This window comes from Nicotiana tabacum, chromosome 12 (assembly GCF_000715075.1).
Source record: "Nicotiana tabacum cultivar K326 chromosome 12, ASM71507v2, whole genome shotgun sequence".
NCBI lineage: Eukaryota > Viridiplantae > Streptophyta > Magnoliopsida > Solanales > Solanaceae > Nicotiana > Nicotiana tabacum.
The window spans coordinates 27,800,132-27,824,020 of NC_134091.1; the positions used below are offsets into that span (position 1 = coordinate 27,800,132).

Genomic DNA, 23,889 nt, shown 5'->3' on the forward strand with positions numbered 1-23,889 from the left:
ATTTATTAAATGGAATAATGATTGGTTTAATGATTCTCTAACGTTGGCTTACCTAGCAAGTGAAATATTAGACGTCATCACGATCCCGACGGTAAAATTCCGGGGTCGTGACAATAGAGGTCAATCACGATATTCGTCAAAATTGCACGTCAAGTTGTTATCCTTGATAGCGGTACACATTTTCATCTTGAAATTCTGAATTCGCTTTGCACAGCACAAGAGATAAATTTACAAACGTGTTACAAATGTTTCTATGGAAATTGTCTTTTCATAGATGCTAAAAGTAGGAGGGAAGAAAAGCTACTAGCATGAAATAACGTTTTAATCAAGTGCACTCGAAAGTTATGTAGGTAAAACACAATGATCAAAAAGCAAAAAAGCAAAATTTATCTAAGACGTTAACGTCGTTTAATCTTTATTTTAGGGCACTAGATGTCACTTAGGTTAGATTTTTGTATGATTTACCTAATAATGTGCCTAACTTAATACTTTAAAAGAAAAAAAAACCACTTTCGTTCTATTCTCTTTTGGCATTTGGTTCTATCCGTTATACACTAGAATCTCCCTAAATTAATATTGCAGGACCATAAAATATTATTATTTTTGGAAGTATTATTTAATGAATAAATTAATATTTATTATTTTAAAAAGTATTTTCGAGATTCAATGAAGGTTAAGCTTGATTACATCAAAATCATTGTATCTTATTATATCAAAATCATTGTATCTTATTAATTTATGTATCATAATTATCGAATTAATATAAAAAATAAATTCATTATACATAAAGTACAGTGTATGATGTATGATTCATTGTAATATTTTCTTTTATTAAATAATTCATTGTAACGTTCATTGTTTATTCATTGTAATTAATGAAGCATTGTATTGTTCATTATTTCTTAATAATCAAATATTTCATTATATTTTTACTAAAAACATTCAATGTAAAAAAAATATTTAAGCAACATAGAAAATTTCTTCAAACCGTACCCAACAATGGCTTCTCATCTAAAAGGTGTCACAAAATCAACAATCACATATCAAATACGTAAAGCATTATGTGAGTACAAAAGAGGTCCTTCCACATGCACTCAAAAAGATTTGCAGTTGCGGCTTGATAAAAATTTTCATTTGAAAGTTAGTCAATGTACAATGTAACATACTTAAACGATCAGTTGAGTGTCTTTCGGCTAACTTAGGAAAAGGAAGGGATATCAAGCGGTACAAGCTAGTAAAATTTTCAGATAAGGAGAAGGTTGTTTATAAATGGTTTCTCCAATACCAGGACCGTAAGAATACAATAAAACTTTTATATCCTCAACAAGATTTTGAGCACAACTTTTCTCAAGGTTGGCTTGAGAAATTCAAGTTAAGATATGATATCAAGTCATTTCGTCGTTTCGGAGAGAGTGGTTCGGTTGATATACAAGACATGGAGACGAAATTAGAGTCAATAAGGGAAAAAATAGACCAGTTCCCTATGAAAAATATTTTTAATATGGATGAAACTTGTTTGTTTTACAGGTTACAAGCTGTTCTTTTTCTTGCTACAAATCAACCTGAAGGAAAAAAACAGGACAAAGAAAAGCTCACGGTTGTTATTTGATGCAATGAGGATGGATCTAAAAAAAATTTCTTTAGGGATTATTAGAAAATATGCAAAGCCACATTACTTCAAGAATGTCAACATGAACAACTTGAACAGTCGCTTTCGTGCAAACAAAAGAGCATGGATGACAAGTGTGCCTTTTGATGAATATATTCGTTGGTTTGATCACAAAATGCATATTGAAGGACTACAAAATGTTGAGTTGCTTTTCTTGCCACCCAACATGACATAAAAAATTCAACCTTGTGATGCTGGGATAATAAGAGCTTTCAAAATGCATTATCGCAGTAGATTTTACGGTAGGATATTATAAGACTATGAGTTGGGACAAACTGATACAGGAAAGATTAATGTTTTGGATGCTATCAATCTTGCGATCGCGACTTGGACGACAAATGTTCAGCAAGAGACAATAGCAAATTATTTTCGACACTGCAAAATTCGTTCGGTGGATGAAGCCTCAAAGAATTTAAATGAACCTACTTGTGAAAACGACATTCATGAACTTGAGGTCATGATTAATGATCTCGGTTAGTGCAATAAAATGGATGCCAATAGCCTGTCGGATTATCCGGGTGAAAATGATACATGTTCAGAGGTCCAGAGCTTAGAAGAAATTATGAATACCATCGGAGAAAACAATGTTGATGATGAAGTTGAAGACGATACAATACCTTTGGAACTAATTATGCGTAAAAAAGCACTTATAATGTCTAGAACTCTTCACAATTTTTGGGTGCAGTTCGAGAAGACAACACCAGAATTTTTGGATGCAATAAGAAAAGTTAGAGATGAACTTCAACCATATTTAACTTTTAAGAAAAAAACAAAAAAACACTAGAATCATATTTCACTAGATTGTATTAGATATTTTTGTAATTTTAAAAAATCATTAATTTATAATATTAATGGGACCATATATTTATATAGTGATCTTCCGAAAATATATTATCTTATTATCTTATCGAAATCAGTATTTTTTTCACAAGTCCAAGTAGGGACCGGAGAAAAATATTATCTTAGAGAGTTTATTAATTTACCAAGTATTAATTTAGAAAGGTTCTACTGTATTTAATTTAATGGTATTCATTCGACTTGTCATGCCTCTTAGAAAAATAGTTAAAATATGCATAGTATACTATTTGTTTGAATAATTTAATAATGTAAATTAATTTGGGTTTTAAATAAAGGAAATTATGATTTTTGTTACTGAAAATAGTAAAACTAGAACACGCAATTTTTTTTCATTACGAAAGGCGTGTCAAAATGTAGAAAGCGGACATTTTCTTTTGATTGATTAAAAGCAAGTAGGAAATGACAGCACCTAAACGTTGTAAAGCATATATACCAAGCTCCAATATTAACCCATATTATTATTATTATTATTAAACAATTAATTAGAAGTATAATTAGAACTCGACTATTCTCCCCCGCTCCTTTTGCATAATTACAACTTTGCCCCGAGAATAATCTATTTTCCAGCTCACTATTCGCAATATATCTCGTAATTTTATCTTTCTACAAGGGCATTTTCTTTCCATTTTCTACACTCCTACATTTTCAGCACCGCCCCGCTCTCCTCCCTCTCCCGCCACCTCGCCGCTCTCTGTCTCCCGATTCTCCAGTATCACACACATAAATATAAACTGAAACGCGTGTAACACACGTCAATACGTCGGCGTTTTGTTATTTGTACCATGCCGGAGATAGAAAGGCTGAGAACAAGGCATAACCGACCGGCGGCGATTCGAGAACCAGCAAAAGCCAGAGTACCACTGAGACTCCTGCTTCGAGTAGCTTCAGTAGCCGGTGGAATTCAATTCGGCTGGGCACTACAATTATCACTCCTCACACCTTACGTGCAAGAGCTCGGAATACCGCATGCTTGGGCAAGCATAATATGGTTATGTGGACCGCTTTCAGGTTTACTGGTTCAGCCATTAGTAGGTCATATGAGTGACAAGTGCACCAGTCGGTTTGGTCGCCGGCGTCCGTTTATTGTCGCCGGAGCAGTGTCGATCATGATTGCGGTGCTGATCATCGGTTTCTCCGCTGATATTGGCTGGTTTTTAGGTGATCGAGGTGAAATAAAAGTCCGAGCTATAGCGGCGTTTATTGTAGGGTTTTGGCTTCTCGATGTTGCTAATAATATGACTCAAGGTCCTTGCAGAGCTCTTCTAGCTGATCTTACCAGTAAGCTTTTCAGTTCAATTTTACAGATTAATATTTAAATATGTATATTTATTGCTTGTGAATTACTCTGTTTTTCTGCATATTTTTGATGCATTTGTTAAGTGCTTTCTAAGGAAGATGAAGCTTAAAACATCTCCTTTAATTTTACTTTTTTCTTTGAATAAAGTATTTTTTCTAAAGTAGCGTTTCCTGTTCATATGGAATAAATAGCTTTCTTCATGGTATGATTTTAAAAAATGGAAACGCGATAGATACTTTTTTTGAAGGTAAAGTTAAACGTATTAGGCACTCGTTTAACTCAAATGGACAATGATGCCCTTGGGCCGAATGATGCGGGTGGGACCCTCTGAATTCTGTTTCGTTCGGCTAAATGGCTGATGTACGCCTATTGAGTTGAGTAGTTAAGGCATCGGGAATATAATTGCACTTTACTCTTCTGCATACGTATCTCTATATATATATATATATATATATATATATATATATATATATATATATAACGTACGATTATGAGTCCGGAATTAAAATGTGGTTCTTTTGGACTCAAAGAACCAAAATGTGTGGAAACTGGTGACCATAATATATATAACGCCCTTTTATAAGGTGCTATACCTAAACGGCCGTTTGCCCAGTTAAGTATAACGTCCTTATTTAAGGCGTTATATATAACGCCCTAACTTACCGCGCTATGTATATATTATGTGGCTCACCAATAATTCTTCTGGGTTTAACTGACATAACAATAATTCAACTGGGTATAGCGCCCATATTTAAGGCGCTATACCTCAAATAATTGTACCCCGGGACTGGTTTTTGCCTTATTTAAAGAGGTTAAGGATTTTGTAAAAATTCATTCATAAACTACAACGACAACTTGCGGCAGTGCAGGAGAAACCACATTTTGGTTCTTTGAGTATAGTATTTTATCTTTATGCTTTCCGTATCATGTATTTTCATTAGTTTTACCGAATTTAAATTATGTTAAGTTGTTATGTTTGTTTTTGTGTTGTAGTATTAAAATAACAAAGAACCCGAGAAATAAAAACATAATGCGCATATAATGTAAACCATAAATAATGTTGCTATTATTTACTGAATGTCATATGTACATAAAATAAAAAAAAGTCAATGTGTCCCGCAACCTGTACGCTTTAAAGCTGCCACTGGCCTGAGGTGCATCCCATCCAGCCCGGCTACACTATTAGGATCATTCTCATCACGTCGCCTCTTTATCGGAGGATGCGCTGCAACATGATCATCAGTAAGGCTGGCAGGCTCGGTAGAAGGGGTCGTCGGTCCAGCAGTAACCTACAGAATAATAATATATTTTAGTATATGAAATATATATTAGTAATGTACGTGTTAGCTAAAAAAATTTAAATTGTCTTACCATGGTCTCGGCGGGCTCCTGAATATAATCATCCGTCTCAGGCATGTCAGTATCGCACAAAGTGGCCTCCTTGACGGGCGAGGATGATGCCTTCAAAAAAAACAACGCTTTAGATATTTATGACTAATCAATGAGATAAAAACAAATATAAATAATAGTAATACAAACTAACCAAATCATGTGAAAGATCCCTCGATGATGAGCCATAACTCAGTCGGCGCCCACTATCCACATCTCGTGTCGGACGATCATCAGGAACCGTCGATGGCTCTGGAAGGCAAGGAAAATACTGATCCCACTCCTGTCGCGTAATGGCCGTGCTCGCGATCAACAATGGAGCTGACGTGGTCATCTGCGAAGTCCCCGGAGTAAGCTGAAGGCTGAATGACAGCATATCTCTAGGAGCATGGTTTGGCTCATGGTGGTCACCCGGCTGATCAACTCCAACATCCTCAACAGGTGCCTCAACACCCCCTTGCTGGGGACCACGTCCTCGCCGACCCCCACGACCTCGTGGTACACCCCTACCTCTCTGGGCACGCCTGCCACGTCGACCACGTTCAGGCTCCACTGGTGACCCACGATGGTACTGCTTTGGCGGCACATACTCAGCCTCGTATCCTAAGCGCTCATCATCTCGGGCTCGCCTCAATGTCCGGGAAGCCAGATCTGTAACCTGCCGGCCATACTCGTGCAAAGCGGCCGCTCCCTCTCCGGTATGCTGTTGCATCTGCAGTCCCAACTGGTAGAACAGATGTAGGCCAATAGCCTGCACAACATGTAAAATATTAATTACGGAACGCTAGGTTAACGTTATAAGTAAGTATACCACATAACATACCGGTGCCTCGTGCCTCCCGGCGTATGGAACGTACTGACCGCCAGCGCGATGAACGGGATTCCCGAAGAAAAGTCGGGTAACACTGCGGTACCAGCCCATATACTCATGCTCACCATCCATACAGTCAGGTGGAGGGGGTGGCGGAATCAGGTCATGCCGCTAGTCCCAAATATCGATCTACACCTCTAGCCATGCCACATATGTCTGGTCAACCCTGGAACGATCATCCCGCTGGTAATGTGTCCTATGCCAAGCGGGCGGTGGAGGTACAAGCTGTGGTCGACCAAACTGGCAAAGGACTCGCTCGGTGGCATGATGCTCGATAATATCGAGACACATCAACGGGACGGAAGAGCTCCACATAATTCGGCCGGTCGAGCAATAATCAGGCAAACCAGCTATTAACTCATCGCTGTATGGCCTCCAAATGAACTATTAAGTAAAAACAGGAACCGTGAGTATACACAACACATATAAAGCCAGGCCAAGTAAACTTAAGTATACATTTACCTGCGCGCCCTCCAACAAATCCAACAAATTCCTGCAATAGGGGAGATTATGTCGAGCCTCGTACTCGCGTCCGTATCCCCGCCTATCAACCCACCTCCTAGCTAAAGGGAGAAACGGTGGAGGTGATGCATCCGGAGCGAAGGGTGGTAGAGGTGGGTGCAACTGCAGGAATCGCTCCCAGGCCCAAACCTAATATACAACGTGGACGTAAAATTTAAGGTATATTTTTACTATGTATGTTATAATCATGAAAATAATTGACTATGTTTTCACCTGCATCAGCGGCAAAAATCAGGCAACGTCCCGCTGCGTGCCCATGCTCGCCCGGCACATCTGCCTGTATAAGTAACCTAGAACAGTTGCACCCCAGCTGTAATCATGTAAATCATCTAGCCGTTCAAGATGATGAAAAAATCTCAAGCTGACTAGATTTCCCTAAGTGTTCGCGAACAATACCCCTCCAAAGATAAGCAGCATCAACAACCTCGTGTACCGGTTAATATGAAGATCCGGTGTATCATCCATAATGTTCGCATGCATCGCCTCCAGATGCAGCCGGACGGGCGTCAACTGCAGGCGACTAGCCCCAACCAATGCAACCTCATCCGCTGGTTGGAAACCGGTGAGCCGCTGCAGCATCTCCAGGTACTGCAATCCCGTATAATCTCTGGTAGCATGCGATAAAGCTACAGGATGTCCATCAACCGGCTGCCCATACAGAACCTCCACGTCCTGAAGCGTGATAGTAGCCTCGCCAATGGGTAAATGAAATATGTGCGTCTCCGGTCGCCACCGCTCTATCAAAGCCGTGATCAACGACCAATCCAGCTGCAGCCGGCCGATCTCAATAATCCTATAGAAACCCGTATCCTGAAGGCGTCTGACTATACGGGGATGGAGATGGTGGGCTCTAAGAAAGTCCCACATATCGTCTACTCTTCTAGCACGGAACGTCTGGGCTAATAACTCCCCCTCCCATATGTACGAAGACCTATGCTCGGCCTGTAGCAACAGTAACTCTAGCGAGGCAGGTCCGGGATGCACAGGCGTAACCTCCATGACGACTAGTGTAAATTAAACAATATTAATTAAAGTATTTTTTGTTTTTTATTGCTTAACATCTTTAAATATATTGTAATATCTTTAATATTAAAATTTATTCGATATTTTTACTATATTGTTAATTAGGTTGATACATTTTCTATATTATAATTATATATTTTATATGTTGTTTTATTATTTTATATGTTTGGAGAGATATTGTGCTTGAACTATTAGCTTTTTTGAGATATTTTTGGGTTTAACAGGTACTTAAATGATTAATTTAAATAACTACAAAGATACTACGCTAAAGGGTACTACATTTTACTGCGCTAAAAGGGCACTACATTACAAATATGAGTACTACATTAGAGCACAAAATACCACTACAAGGAACTAAAGTTATATATTCATATATGTACAACAATAACATATAAATAAAATTAATTATTCCTAAAATAATAATTTATCTATTTTACTAGTCTTTTAGCAAATAAATAATCTAAACCGGATAAAAATAACAAATTAATTTAATCACAAAAATCACGAAAAAACATATACCACAGTAAACAGTAACTAATTAACATCTTTTTTAACAAATAATAACAATTTCTCTATTTTACTAATTTTTTTAGCACACTATTAATATAATCCGGATAAAAAATAATAAATTAATTATATCGCAAAACAATCACAAAATAACATAGAACACAGAAAAAACAACTAATAGGCATTTTTTATACATGAGTTTTAACATAAAATAAGTCGGAATACCTAGATTTACAGTTTTTGAAAAGTTGAAGATTTGGTGATTTGGAGCCGAAACAAGCAACCCACTACGAGATAACGCCTTAGATACGATGTGGGACTAAGAATCTACACTTTTTGTGGGACCGATGGGCTCCACTCGGGGTTTAAATACCATGTTATGTGTATTGTCTTGTCGACCTGAAAAAGTTGAAGGGGAAGGGGCGATTATTTATGTAAGTATAGCGCCTTAGGTAAGGGCGTTATACTATACCGTCTTAACTTAGCACGCTATACAATCCCGCCAGTTTGCGTTCAAATATAACGCCTTAAATAAGGGCGCTATACTTAACTGGGCAAACGGCCGTTAAGGTATAGCGCCTTATAAAAGGGCGTTATATATATTATGGTCACCAGTTTTTTTTTCCACACATTTTGGTTCTTTGAGTCCAAAAGAACTACATTTTGGTTCCGGACTCTACTATAAAGTAGTATAATATTGTATCCTTCCCGATGAATTTCAGTGATTTGATATTTGATATTGCATTTTGATGATTTTTTACCAGCTATAGCCTATAGAAGGGTAATTTAACTAGGCTATGGAATTGAATGGAAAATTATATGGACTAGCTTTTCCTTTTGATAAGTAATTAATTATATGGACTAGCTATATCACCCGTCAAGAGCAGATCTAGAATTTATTTTCAGCGGGAGCAAGCATTTTTGAGAAGTACATCTCTTCCTTTTAATCCAAATGAGGACTATGCGTGCCACAAAAAAATTAAAATAGACTGGTCAATTAGTTTTTGTACTCCTAACAATGAAAAGACCTATGTTTTGTGACCATTTTGACAAATTTTCTCTGCTAAATTGGAATAGAGTACTTCATCCTTGAAAAAATAACATGAAATAAAAAGAAGTTGCAGTTTTCCACTTAAAAATATCTAGATAATAATTTAAATTTTCTTAGTAAAATATCTTTCATTCTTAAGATATGAAGCTTGTGTTTTGAATTAGTAATTGTTTTTGCCATACTTATGGTGCATGCTTAAAGGTAAATGTAAAACTTTGCATAACAACTTCCCAATTTCTTAAAACCCTATACTTCATGAATATGTTGTATATGTCAATAAGGTTTTAGACAACCTCTCTAAATTTAGAAGCTTCAACATTGCACAAAATGATGAAAAATTTGAAGCTACACATGAGAACTTTTGATAAATCATTGCATAGTTTAACAGGGGCAAAGGTATAAGATCAAGTAAATAAGGTTAAATACTGTTGTTTAGCTAACGCAAGGTAAGGCTAAATACGATAGATCCAATGTGGTCCAGCTCTTTCCCGTACCTCGCGCTTACAGGGAGCTCAGTGCACCAGATTGCCCTTTTACTGATGTTTAGCTTAGCATGCTTGGGAAGGTCAGTGCAACTACTCCCGCTCAACATCACATGACTTTGCTCCTATCACCAATCCAAATTTGCTTAATTAGCTTTATCAGGAGATGCAAAATTAGATACTATAATAGAAGCAAATGCCATGGCAGTACAAGTCACACATATGATACTAAAAGAATTGGAAGAAGTAGCAAATAATTCATATTCGAAAACTATTGGATAAGCTCGTAATTCTACCTCCTTGCGCACTTGCACTAGGCTTCATTTTTGTGGTGTAGTGCTTTGTCAAAAGTTAAATTTTTGGGTTTTTCTTCCTATGGACAAGTGAAAACTTTTCATTGATAAAATATTGATGTCCTTATTACTCTAAAGTAGTTTCCTTCAAAAAGGAAGGGTTTGGCAGCAGCTCCTCCATCTTCAGCGGCTAACCACATGCGAATTCTGCTCTTGGTTTTGTTTATCAAAAGTTAACGGCAAATTGAAGAGAGATCAGAAGTCTTTTTGATAAGTAGAAGAAACTAAACATCGTACTGTTTGGTAACTTCAGGTTTAGACATCTTTAGTCGATAAAGTTTGGAATTATGATACAATTAGTTGTAATATGAGGGACATACGCACCATTTTCTATATTGTGGTGACGTGCAAGAGGGTACTACATAAGCGTTCAGTTTCCTGGTTCATGTTGAAAAGCTTTTATAATTTGAAAAAAATATGGCATTGAGACTTTGTACTAAGAACTAATATAAGAAGAGAAAATTACTGACCAAGGATTCTTATATGCATTTTAAGGTTGATGGCATGATTGGATCATCACATCTTGAGTGTCTGCTGGAAATTAAATTAGAAAGTTTGAAAAGAAGCAAAAGAAATTATCCATATAAGAAAAATCAAATTACAAATTTACATATTTAGAACTTCTGAGGAAAGCAAAATTTTGGAACATTGTGATGAGCTCAATCTCCAATTGAAAGCAAATTATGGCTAAAAGTAGAGATTGTGTGCTTGCTGAACTAGCTTCTCTCTCATCCTCCACCTTTTCCTTCAAGAAAAGAATAACGAAAAAGGAGAAATAACGTCTGCTATCTTTCTTCGGGATTTTGTTGAAAGATGATTGCTCTCCAAAAATAAGAAGCTTTGAAGCTGCAGCTTTATTCTTAAATCCTGTGTTAGTTCCCACTTGTTCTGAGAACGACTTTATTGATCTTTGCTTCTGTAGTTGAAAATAAGATGGTGTCATAGGGTCCGAAATCAATTTGTTATTATCACTCAAGCAGTAGATATCCAATAGTCTACAGATACTGGCCTTTAGAGGTGCACCTATTCTTTTCCTTTTTCCATTGGGTTTTGTCTTGAAAAGCTCGGCTTGCTTTTGCATTTAAAATCCTTGCTTACATAAGCATAAAAGTGTGCTTAATTTAGTTAAAAGTATTTTATAGCCTTTCTAAGGAGCTAGTAAAACCTCCTACTTTGCATGATAGCATCATCATTGATGCTAACTAGCGTAACCAAAATTTTAAAATGAAATTACATTTTATTGAATTTGGCCCCTAGCTACAACCATTTGGGATAAAATAACACTAAAGTGTAAGAATGCCAAAATGGTGAAAATGGCGGCTTCGGTCTAAGTCTAACAATGCTTTGAAATAGAGGGCCTCCACGGATGAATGAATGGAGAGATAGTGCTATTGCAGAGTTGATACAGGAGACCAAAAGAAAATGCTTGGCAGAGCTTAATTTTTCAGGGCTGAGATGTATCAGTTTTACCATTTTGTACCATAGACTCCATTGTCATTGCTTTGTGATTATTTATATCAGGAAGTTGCCTTGAAGCTAGTGACATTTTCTATGCTTTCTAACATGCAGTGAAAGATCATAGAAGAACTCGGGTAGCAAATGCATACTTTTCGTTATTTATGGCCATTGGTAACATCCTTGGCTTTGCAACTGGATCTTACAGCGGCTGGTACAAGATCTTCCCTTTCACCCTCAACTCTGCGTGCACCATCAACTGTGCCAATCTAAAGGCCGCTTTTATTCTTGACATTATTTTTATTGCAACAACTACATATATCAGTATATCGGCAGCGAATGAGCAGCCTCTAGATCCCAATCATTGCTCCTCTCATACTGGAGAAGAGATTTCCGAAACAAGCCATGGCCAAGAAGAAGCTTTTCTCTGGGAATTGTTTGGAACTTTCAAGTATTTCCCAGGTATTGTTTGGGTGATCCTGCTTGTCACTGCCCTGACTTGGATTGGCTGGTTTCCATTTCTGTTGTTCGATACTGACTGGTTTGGTCGAGAAATTTATGGTGGTGAACCAAATGATGGAAAGAATTACAGTGCCGGAGTCCGAATGGGTTCATTGGGTCTAATGTTGAATTCCGTGCTTCTTGGAGTAACTTCATTGCTCATGGAGAAGCTCTGTCGAAAATGGGGGGCTGGATTCACATGGGGAGTTTCAAATGTTGTCATGTCTCTCTGCTTTATAGCAATGCTTATAATTACTGCAGTTAGGAGTAACATAGACATTGGCCAGGGTCTTCCTCCGGATGGCATAGTTATTGCTGCGCTAATAGTGTTTGCTCTTCTTGGGATCCCACTGGCTGTAAGTTGCTTGATTTTCAAGTTGCAACTATAAATTATTTTGCACGACCACACAGGTTTATGTGTAGAACTAGTGAAATTAGAACACCTTTAAACCACACATAATTTTTGTGTGTAGAATTACTGAAATTAGAACACCTCTTAACCACATCAAATTTTCTTTCTCCGATATTTTATTATGGACAGCCAGCCTTTATCTGTCTTTTTCATTTCTACTTGTGAGATTTCATCACCAAGTCTAAGACTAGCTCTTTGACTTTGTTTTTTCTTAAGAAAGATTAACAAAAAAGTTAGATGTACAAGTGAACTGTCCTTTTCAGATTTTGTTACTGTTGAAAAATGTACATAGGTATTCAATCTGGCTGAAATATTCTTTTCATGTAATATGCCTGTCAAATGTAACATGATATGGAAGGAAATTGGAGCAAGGTTATTGTTTCAAAAGGCTTCAGTTTAAGCACAAGGTTCATGTGGGCTTAGAAGAGAGCTTTATTTAGGTATATTATTGTATAATGCAAGCCATTTTCTGCAGATAACATACAGTGTTCCATATGCTCTGGTATCCTCAAGGATTGAAGCTCTTGGGCTAGGACAAGGTAGATTGAGTTGTGTCTATTTTGATCATTATTCTGTAGGTCAAATAGAAAGTAGTGCTTCAATTACTACTTCAACCTTGCAGGTTTGTCAATGGGCGTTCTGAACCTGGCTATTGTGTTCCCACAGGTATAAGTTTGCTTGTCTCTTTCTATGGGTTTTTTGGAACAAGAACAATCCCCAAAAGGTGGTCTGATTAAACATCAAAGCCTTTATGTCGATGGATGTGTATCCACAAGTGCATTGTGTTGCATCTTTTCAGTTTTATCTTGTAGCTGTTTTCTGTTTAGCCGTTTGTTTTGAGTTAGAAGAAAATGAGGGAAGGAGCAGAATGCCACAAGTGATGGAAATTTATAGTATCATTCAAGTGAATACTGAACATTAGTATTCTCATAGGTGTTTCCATGAGGAATGTCCGCTGTACCTTTTGCAGCATGTATCTTATCATTTTCCTAAAGTTATATAGGCCAGTGATTGAAAGATTTTGTTATTGGTCACAGATCGTGGTTTCACTTGGAAGTGGACCATGGGATGAGCTATTTGGTGGTGGCAACTCACCAGCCTTTGTTGTAGCTGCACTTTCAGCATTTGCTGGTGGACTTGTAGCCATCTTGGCAATTCCTCGAACACGGGTTGAGAGGCCCAAGATCCTTCCATGAGGTATCTGCTGCTATTGTCTCTGTTTGAACTCCTTTATTGTCTATTTGTTCACCGCATATAAATTAATCTATGTACGGTCCTCTGAATAGTAAGCTGTTTGAACCATCTTTTTCCACTTGAGGACATTTTAATAGGGCTCTATTTCATACTTGCTTCGCTCACTTCCTTTCCAATTTAGAACTAGAATAGAGGGTAAACAGAGCTTCTGCATTGTACTGCAAAATGAAGCCTCTACCTCTTCCTTGCTGTTAGTTTCTTCACTTTCTTGTAATTCTGTTTCTATAATCAGTCAAACATCCATGCAAAGGGTGACCCCCTCAATCTTTTGTACCATCTCTAGATTCATTATCTCGAACTCAGACTTCTTTTTTTCTTTCCTTCCAACATTTAACATATCTCTGAAAGCATGGGAAATGAACACGGGAGATTCTGAGCACCAGTTTCCAAACGTTTTCATCCTTGGGATATCTTTGTCAGCACTTCACTCCTAATTTATTGTTCATGTGCCGTTAACCGACACCCGTGGCTGAGCCAGGGTTTTCATTCAGGGGGTGTCATAATATAAAAAAGTAAATATACGGTAAAGTCAAATTCAACATGTATATATACATAAAAAATAAATTTAACCTATCTTTATGTTGTAATTTTCCGACGAAGGTGTGTCAATCTTTCTTCAAGGTGGCTCCGCCACTAACCGAAAGAGTGCACAAAGATTCATTGTCTATCCTTTTGGTTGAGCATAGTTTGTGCACAGTAATGCGCACTCTCAGCAGAAGTTGTGCCATGTCTTGTCTAATCACCTCTCCCCACCTCTTCTTTGGCCTACCTCTATTTCTCCATAGGCCCTCCAATGTCAACCTCTCACGCCTCCTCACCGGGGCGTCTGTGCTTCTCCTCCTCACATGACCAAACCACCTAAGCCGCGCTTCCCGCATCTTGTCCTCAATAAGGGCCATACCTACCTTATCGCGAATCTTATTTCTGATCCTATCTAACTTGGTATGCCCGCGCATCCATCTTAACATCCTCATCTTTGCTACCTTCACCTTCAGGACATGAGCGATCTTGACTGGCTAACACTCAACCCCATACAACATCGTTGATCTGACCACAACTCTGTAGAACTTACCTTTAAGATTCGGTGGCACCTCCTTGTCACACAAAACACCGGAAGCGAGTCTCCATTTCATCCATATCGCCCCAATACGATGTGTGACATCTTCATCAATTTCCCCATCCCCCTGAATAATAAACCCAAGGTACTTAAAACTTCCTCTCCTAGGGATGACCTGCGAGTCCAGCCTCACCTCCCCTTCCCCTCCTTGAGTCTCGCCACTGAACTTTTGGTCCTGCTCAACTTGAAACCTTTAGACTCCAGGGTCTACCTCGATACCTCTAATTGCGCGTTCACACCATCTCACATCTCGTCAATCAATACAATATCATCTGCAAATAGCATGCACTACGACACCTCCCTTGGATGTGGCGCGTCAGTACGTCCATCGCCAGAGCAAACAAAAAAGGGCGGAGTGCCGACTCCTTATGCAACCCCATCATAACTGGAAAATGGTCTGAGTCCCCACCCACCATCCTCACTTGGGTTTTTGCTTCATCATACATGTCCTTAATCAACCTAACGTAGGCAACAGGTACACCTCTAGCCTCCAAACAACTCCACAAAATCTCTCTCAGAATTTTATCGTACGCCTTTTCTAAGTCGATGAACACCATATGCAAGTCCTTCTTTCTCTCTCTATACTGCTCCATCAATCTCCTAACAAGGTGGATAGCTTCTGTAGTCGAATGCCCCGACATAAACCCGAACTTGTTCTCGGAAATAGACACACTCCTCCTCACCCGTAGCTCTACCACTCTCTTCCAGACTTTCATAGTATGGCTAAGCAGCTTGATATCCCGATAGTTATTGCAATTTTGGATATCACCCTTGTTCTTATATACAGGACCCATCGTACTCCACCTCCACTATTCGGGCATCTTCTTTGTTCTAAAAATGACATTAAATAACTTAGTGAGTCACTCCACGCCTGCCTTGCCCGCACTCTTCCAAAACTCCACCGGGATTTCATCCGGCCCGGTTGCTTTGCCCTTACTCATCTTACTCATAGCCCCCTCAACTTCATCAACTCTAATCCGCCTACAGTACCCAAAGTCACAGTGACTCCCGGAGAGTTCCAAATCACTCAGTACAATGCTTATGTCCCCCTCCCTGTTCAAGAGATTAGATTATGGAAGTAGGTATGCCATCTTCGACGGATAAGCTCCTCATCCAACAAAACTCTACCTTCTTCGTCCTTGATGCACTTCACTTGGTCCAAGTCACGCGCCTTCCTTTCTCGCTCCTTGGCCAACCTGAACAACCTCTTATCCCCACCTCGGCCCTCGAGTTCCTTATACAAACGACTAAAAGCTACAGTCTTTGGCCGCCGTAACTGCTAGCTTTGCCTCTTTCTTAGCCAACTTATAATGCTCCATATTCGCCCTCTTCTCCTCCTCGTCTACACTTTCCACTAGCTTCAGATACGTTGCTTTTTTGATTTCCACTTTTCCTTGCACCTCTCCATTCCACCACCAATCTCCCTTGTGACCACCAGAGTAACCCTTTGAGACCCCTAATGCCTCTCTCGCGGCTTCCTTAATGCACTGTGCAGTCGTGGTCCACATAGCACTTGCGTCCCCATTACTCCTCCAAGCCCCCATAGTCAACAACTTGACCCCGAACTCCTGCGCTTTAGCTTCTGTCAAGGCTCCCCACTTGATTCTATGTTGGCTATACATCACCCTCTTCCTCCTCTTCCTCGTTATCTCAAGGTCCATGACTAGGAGCTTATGAAGGGTTGAGAGGTTCTCACTCGGGATGACCTTGCAATCCGTGCAAACACCTCTATCGGACTTCCTACAGAGTAAATAATCAATTTGAGTCTCGGCCACCGAACTTCGAAAGGTGACCAAGTGCTCCCTCTTCTTCTAGAAACTCGAGTTTGCTATCACCAAATCAAATGCTCTAGCAAAGTCCAGCAGAGACGTTCCTCCTCCGTTTCTATCTCTAAAACCAAAGCCACTATGCACATCATCATATCCCCTAATATCGCTCCAATATGGTCGTTGAAATCTCCTCATATGAAAAGCTTCTCGGTATGCGGGATACAACGCACTATCTCATCCAAATCCTCCCAGAAACGCCTCTTGACTTCCTCATCCAAGCCTGCTTGGGGTGCGTACGCACTGATTATGTTCAAAGTAAAACCTCCCACAACTAGCTTAATAGTCATCAGCATGTCATTCACCCTCCTAACCTCCACCACTAGTTCACGAAGGTCCTTATCAACCAAGATACTTACCCCGTTCCTGCCCCCCACCCTCCCAGAATACCATAGTTTGAACCTGTCCACATCTCACGCCTTAGCTCTTACCCACCTAGTCTCTTGTACACAAGTTATATTAACCTTTCTTTTCTCGAGAATTTTCGCTAACTCTACAGATTTTCCAGTCAAAGTTCCTATGTTCCAAGACCTACTCTCCGCCTAGTAGTTCCCTTAGCCCTCTTACCCCCCTTACCAAGATAGGGAAACAAAAAATACTGCTAATACTACTGATATGGTAAAAAGCTATGCTCGGTTACTCATTATCCTTCTATCCTAATTCTCGATCTCCACATTCTGCTTTCCAAGGTCATGTACTCGGTAAGTAGAAGCTGCGATATGTCTTGCCTAATCACCTCTCCCCAGTACTTCTTTGGCCTACCTCTTCTTCTCTTCAGGCCCACCATGACCAACCTCTCACACTTTTTCACTAGGGCATTTGCGCCTCTCCTCTTCACGTGCCCATATCATCTCAACCTCGCTTTCCGCATCTTGTCCACCACGGATACCACTCCCATCTTGTCCCGAATATCTTCATTCTTAATCTTGTCTCTCCTGGTATGCCCACATCTATCTCAGCATCATCATTTCTGCTACTCGGCATCTTCTGGAAATGAGGAAGCTGAGATGGATGTGTGGGCATACTAGAAGAGACAAGATTAAGAATGAAGATAAATTAAAAGAAGCTTCAGCGAACATTTTTTATTTCCTCAGCTTATGGAGATTGAATAGTGTTAATACATTAAAAAAGATATAAAATCCTCTTAGGTCACAAGTTCGAGCCCTGCGCCAAGTGCACTATACTTTTAAAAACTTGGGATTCTTTAATACCAGACTCCTAACAACCCCTAACAAATGTTGAACCTAATATATCCATGAGAATTAGGCGGAAAGAGCAGTCATGTTTGTAGTGTGCTTTTAAAGAGGAGAAATATTTGTGCTAGGGAATTGTTATGTTGACCTATTTTTAGAAGCATTGAGGGGATCACAACAAATGTCAAGAACTACGTCCCACTTATATACAAATATCAAAATCAAGTTGTGTCATGAACATTTGAAAGAAAACAGGTCATTGCTGATGCATGATCCATAACTCGGCGGATAAAGGACCTCTCCTGCCTCTACCTTTCTCCACTTAAGTATCAGGCTTTTCTCTGCGGCAGGGTACATCACAAGTTGCTCTTACCAGTAGACCAATGCTTTGCAGGCAAGAACATAGTCTTACCTTAATTTCAAAAGTATGCTATTTCTTCTTACTTTCTAATAACTCTCAATATCTCCCTATAACACACACAAAAAAAAGAAAAGAAAAAAAGAACTCAATGGATATTAAGTAGCCAACACCAACTAGTTTCGTATTGAGGTATAATTAATTGACGAGTTATTACTAAGAAGTCAAGAACCACGCCAGCACAAATTTAGTCAAAGAGAAAGCAAGGAAAATAAGTAAGGAATGTCGGTTAAAAAACAATGACTTGCGACAGTTGACAAATGTTTTCTAAAAAAAAAAGAGAAAAGAGAAGAGGTCAGCATGAAAAGAAATTACAATTTCGAAGAGTGCTCTATACTTATTAATCTCTTTTTTAGAATCATTTTCTAACCAAGTCATTTTAGAAATACATTGGTGCATAATAATAATAATAATAATAATAATAATAATAATAATAATATTTTCCTCATTTACACACATGCTTACAAAGTTGTGATCATACAAGGCTTTTATCATTGAAAAGAATCTACAAAGTCATAGTAGACTGGATTGAGTAATATCTTTTTAAGAGTTCCATCTGCAGCCATGTTATTGAAGAAATACTTTGGAGCATCTTTGCATAAAAAAATGACAACTTTTCCTCATGTAGTCTCTATGCACATGCTTACAAGCTTGTGATCGGGAAAAAACTTTTATTGTGTGCTTATTAACACTTGTTTTCATTCTAGAGGGACGTCTGAGTTTATTTTTCCTGTTGGACCATCATTAACTTTTTCTTGAGCTGTTGGATCATAATATTTTGTACTTTGGGTAGGTTATTGATGTCATGTTGAGAGATGAGATTGATGGTGCTGGTAATTCTCCAACATTGGCCTAGGCAGGTACTTAATTTTTCTGTTGTGGCCATTTTGACTATTCGTCAATCCGAAGGTTGAAGAGTTCCTGGAGGTATATCCTTGTATCCTATTTTTTGCATTTTTCTGATCAACCCACAATTTGTATTACCATTTTGTAAATATAGATCTTTCGCTCACGTGGTATTGATTCTAGCATTCAAGATGCTGTATTCAAGATTGTTGTTCTTGTTCCATCATTTACTTAGTTGCTCAAATTGCTGCTGTGCAATTCCTTTTGGTGGTTCACTACTTTCTAGATAAAGCAAATTTCAAATATCAGTACAACTGTTCAATAAATGTTCAGTCTATAAAGTGCGTATTCTTTGTGCATTTCCATACATCTCCAAGTATAATTGTACTCTGCAAATAGGACAATCTTTTTTCAGCTGCAAATTTCCTCAAGGCTATAACAAAACTTGTCTCATCCATATTGCTGCCAGCCATTTATAAATTTTTAGCTTTGACATGCAACAAAAACCTATAATCAGCCAAGTGAAGAGGATGGCAGGTGCGCCAATAGTAATAAATGTATTCTGGAGTTACAATCTCGTGTACACATAATGGCACCAAACTTTTGATTCCACGGACTGATGTTTCTGCCCAAGCAACCTCTGGAAGGAAGAACCTATCCATGATGTCATAGTAAAATAACCTGGTTTTAGATGCATGATGTCTAAGAAGATGGAAGATAAATACATGGAAAACTGCTGTGGAACATTATCAGGACCATCTTTTTCGGTACCTCAAAACTACAAATGTATCCTCATGTCTCATTAAATAAACCATCTCTTGCACCAACTATTATTTCCTAAGTGCTTAGAAAGTGGCGTATAAGAACTCAAAATCTTTTGCTCATATGATAACAGTGAAAACTATTACTGCTACCTACTCCCATGCTGAAGATTGTCCGGATATTACACTGTTTCCTGCAAGCAATGACGAATAGGCAATTCGGTAGCATATAAAACCCTCAAGTCCAACATTTGTACAACTAGATCTTTACTGAAGCTTTTGAGCTACCGACAGCAGGTAGTGCCAAAGATTATTCACTAGCTGTGATGAGAACAAGTTTCGCGTCAGATTTTCCATCTTATTCTGCACAAACAGAGCAGAACACAAGTTTGTGTCTGTCTGATATTCTATTTGGTATCAAGTTTGTTCTTTTGTCAGCTAATCATGGTCATGAAACCTGTGTCCATAGCTAATAATCCTTAAAAGGAGGTGAAGTTGCAGCTAGGAACCCACGATCAGCCACGAGATAAGACTTTTACCAATAAGATATTTGTCTGTCATTAGGCTTTATTCTTTTACCAAAAATATCATATGTTTACCAAGCAAGCTTACTTGCTTTGGTGATTTATCTAGGTGCCTCGGAATCCCATGCAATTTGTGCATGATATTGGTTAATTCACTTAATATATTGTGTTTGGAGTCTATCACTTCCGGCAGATTGAGACCTCGATTAAGACATAATCTTTCACTACTAGTATGATTTTTTGTGTGTATGTGAAGCTTGGTTGATAAAGAAAGGTTCCCTTTTCTAATATTCTCTCTTTCTTTTAACTTTTTTTTTGGTGCCTGAGAATAAATTCCTATTGTTATTGCATTATCAGTATCTATAAAAGCTTGGCTGGCTTTCATTGCCTCTCCATGTAATGCTGCCTACCAGTGCAGATGGAAACATTTAATAAAGGTGTTCCTTGGTACGACTCATTTAAACACCATTGGAATTTTAACTGTTGCTTAGCTGAAATGACAAAATGCAATGCATTAGTAGACGTAAGATGGCTAGATCACATCATTGTCTACTTAATGTGAAAGATTTTGAAGTTTAATCACACGTTCATTGCAATTCCTTCTAAAAAAAATCCATTGCGATTCCTTTTCCACTGAAAGACCCCTGTAGATTGTGGTTGCAATCTGTGATGTGGGGGTTAGAGAAATAATAGGAGAAAAGATACTGGAAATGAGAAAAGATTAGCTACCATCCTTTTTTTGTTTTTGGAGAAGAAAAGTCGAGAATTAGAATCAGTGAATTTGTTCTGTAGTGTGCAGAACTATCATCCTTGGAAAAATGTTGAACATATTTTAAAGGTGTGACATCTCTGGTGGAACGAGATGACAATAGCTAAAAATTCTTTTTCTGTTTTAAAAGGTGATTTCGACGTACTAAACTTGGCATATTGTGATGCTTAAGAGTTTCGCTGCTGAATGTTGTAGAAGAATAATAAATTGGTACAGATGAATTTACAGACGATGAACGGGCAACCGTACTTGTGAATCAGATCCAATTTTAGATTCTAACACACTGTCAATTTTTTTATTACGGCCTTATGGCATTAGCCCATATGCATATTGCTGAAGTGTGGATCCCCACCTTCCATCTGCGGATATTAGCAGTATTATTAAAGTAGAACAGCGGCAGAAAACAGGATAAAAACAGGGTATTCAAAAGTATGTTAGCTGACTGATAAGTTTATTTTAGTAGTAAACTTGCATTTTCTTGTGAGAGTACTGATGAGTGAAAGAGCCATTTCTGAATACATCTTGCAGATTTTTAATACACTCAACTTTATGAAAAAAGAATTACTGAAGAACTTAACCGTAAAAACACACCTATATTTTTGGTACCTATTAATAAAAGGTCCATGTCATTTGGTGAGGTGGTGGGTTTGGGGGGGGGGGGGGGCGAGTGCGCTGACATGATGATAAGGGTTTTTTGACAGGAAATAATGTCCTTGCAAAATGAAATAAAGGGTTCAGTGAATTTTTTGAAGTTAGCTGAGACTTAGAATTGTGGAAAATTTTGTAAATTTTTTTGGTGGTGGTGTTATTTCAAGATGGGGTGAGTGGGGGACGAAGAAAGCTGCTGCTAACTCTGCCTGCTGCTAAAGGGCTTCTGTTCGTTTCTGTTTCTTTTCTGTTCTGTTTCTGTTTCTGTTTCTGTTTCTGTTGCTGTTGCTGTTGGTTTGCAGAATACAGAGACACGCACAAACAGGGCATTAAGGCCCCCCACTTGGAGACACATTGATCTCTGTTGTGAAAATTGGATACAAAAATTAAATGGCTGGAAATGCAGCACGTACTTGGTTTTATTTTATTTCAAGATTTTGTTTCAGTGTTCCCCTTCTTCCATCTGCTGCTTCTCCATATGGCCATCTACTGCTACTGTCACACTTTCCACCCAATTTACCTTAGTGGTCCCTTTTTTTCCTTTTCTTTTTTGCAATTTTGCATGATGCTTTGTAATACGACCACCACATTCCACCCAACGATCCCCATTTCTTTTTTCTACTTCCCACAAACTGTGAGCATTTAGGATAAGTTATTTAACTACAAGATCAAATATATGCAAGGGAAAAAGATCCCTCGGATTTGACACTTTTGGCCACTTTAAAGAAAAACCCCACCAGTTTATTACTTCTTGTGCTCCTATCCAAATTCCTAACCTTCCCCCGCCCCACCACCACCCCAACAATCACAAATCAAGTGAAGAGAAGTTGGGGGTGAAAATTGAAATAAGTTTCACTAAGAAATCTTGAGGTCCAGTCTTGTACTGTCTCAAACATACCAAACAAAGTTCCTAGACGCGTACATTCTCATTCTCACCGCTGGCAAAATTAACCATTTCCTCAGCTTTAAACACGTACAATCTCATCTTCAACAGAGACCATTAAACTGATCTCATCCACTTGAAAATTTGTGTAGAAGTTGCTGATTCTTGAAGATTGAAGGTGGTCTTTTGGAGAAGAAAATAACTTTGATGGTTGGCTGTAGTCATTTCACGTTACCCCATTGAATAAAAGAGAAATGAATAAGTTTGCTTTTAGGTCTTAAAAAGAAGAAATGCCCATCCCAAATGGCCCACCAAAAAACCGACCATAACATCAGTGATTAGACTACAAAAGGGAGATCTATATTAAATTAAAATCATATGAAAAATGTCATATAAGGAATCGTTCATTCTTTGCTCTTCCCACTACTTGAAGAGAAGGAAAATTCCGGCCACAAGTTTTCCGGTTTCTGCATAAGCCATTATTTTTTACAGTGGTTTAAATATTATATATTCTTGGCATATAGTATATAAATTATATGTAAAGGCCAAGAAAAGATGGGACCTTCAAAACAGAATTTAGAAAACAGATGTGCACTATCAAAAAGTTGCAAGTAGCCAAAGGCTAAAACGGTGTTTTGGGGTAATGAAATCAGTTGCAGACAACATAAGTCATGCTCGATGCTCTGGTGCATCACATGGGCTGCGAGGAGAATGTAACATGCATGTAATTCTTTTGCCTTGGAACATGCCAACATTTCCTTAGCCACACTTCCTTTGCAGGATTTAAAATTTATCGATTGAGATTCTAGTCCTTCTAAATTATTGGATTCTAAATTAATAATTTGTACATATTCAAAGAGTTTCTTAAAATAAATATATGTACACAAAAACTACTGTGTTTGACCCTGTAACCCGTATTCTAGCTAATTCCTTGCTTCCTCCTCTCTCTCCCTAAGTTCCCCTACCCCCTACCTCCAACATATATATGTATATGTATTTCCATTCCCTATATATACATCCGTAGGTATATCCATAGGCATCAAGAAGAAAGAAAAGTTATATGTGTTTTGTCATATCAAAACATCTAGAGCAAGAATTGAACAATATTGGTATTATGTATATATGTATATGTATTTCCATTCCCTATATATACATCCGTAGGTATATCCATAGGCATCAAGAAGAAAGAAAAGTTATATGTGTTTTGTCATATCAAAACATCTAGAGCAAGAATTGAACAATATTGGTATTGCTTGTCAA

The 23,889-nt window shown here is 38.3% G+C and overlaps 1 protein-coding gene across 4 annotated transcripts; it reads left to right on the top strand.

Annotated features, from left to right (window-relative positions):
* Nucleotides 1-3,116: 3,116 nt before the first annotated feature.
* On the top strand, nt 3,117-19,283 carry LOC107787595 (sucrose transport protein SUC4-like). 4 transcript variants are annotated; one of them, XR_012697140.1, is made up of 7 exons: nt 3,117-3,805; nt 11,592-12,334; nt 12,866-12,929; nt 13,013-13,056; nt 13,428-13,587; nt 18,036-18,174; nt 18,992-19,283. XR_012697140.1 is itself a non-coding variant. In XM_075225993.1 (6 exons), the coding sequence occupies exons 1-5, from the start codon at nt 3,310-3,312 to the stop codon at nt 13,584-13,586; spliced, it is 1,506 nt and encodes a 501-aa protein (XP_075082094.1). In that variant the 5' UTR covers nt 3,117-3,309; the 3' UTR covers nt 13,587; nt 18,992-19,283.
* Nucleotides 19,284-23,889: the final 4,606 nt, after the last annotated feature.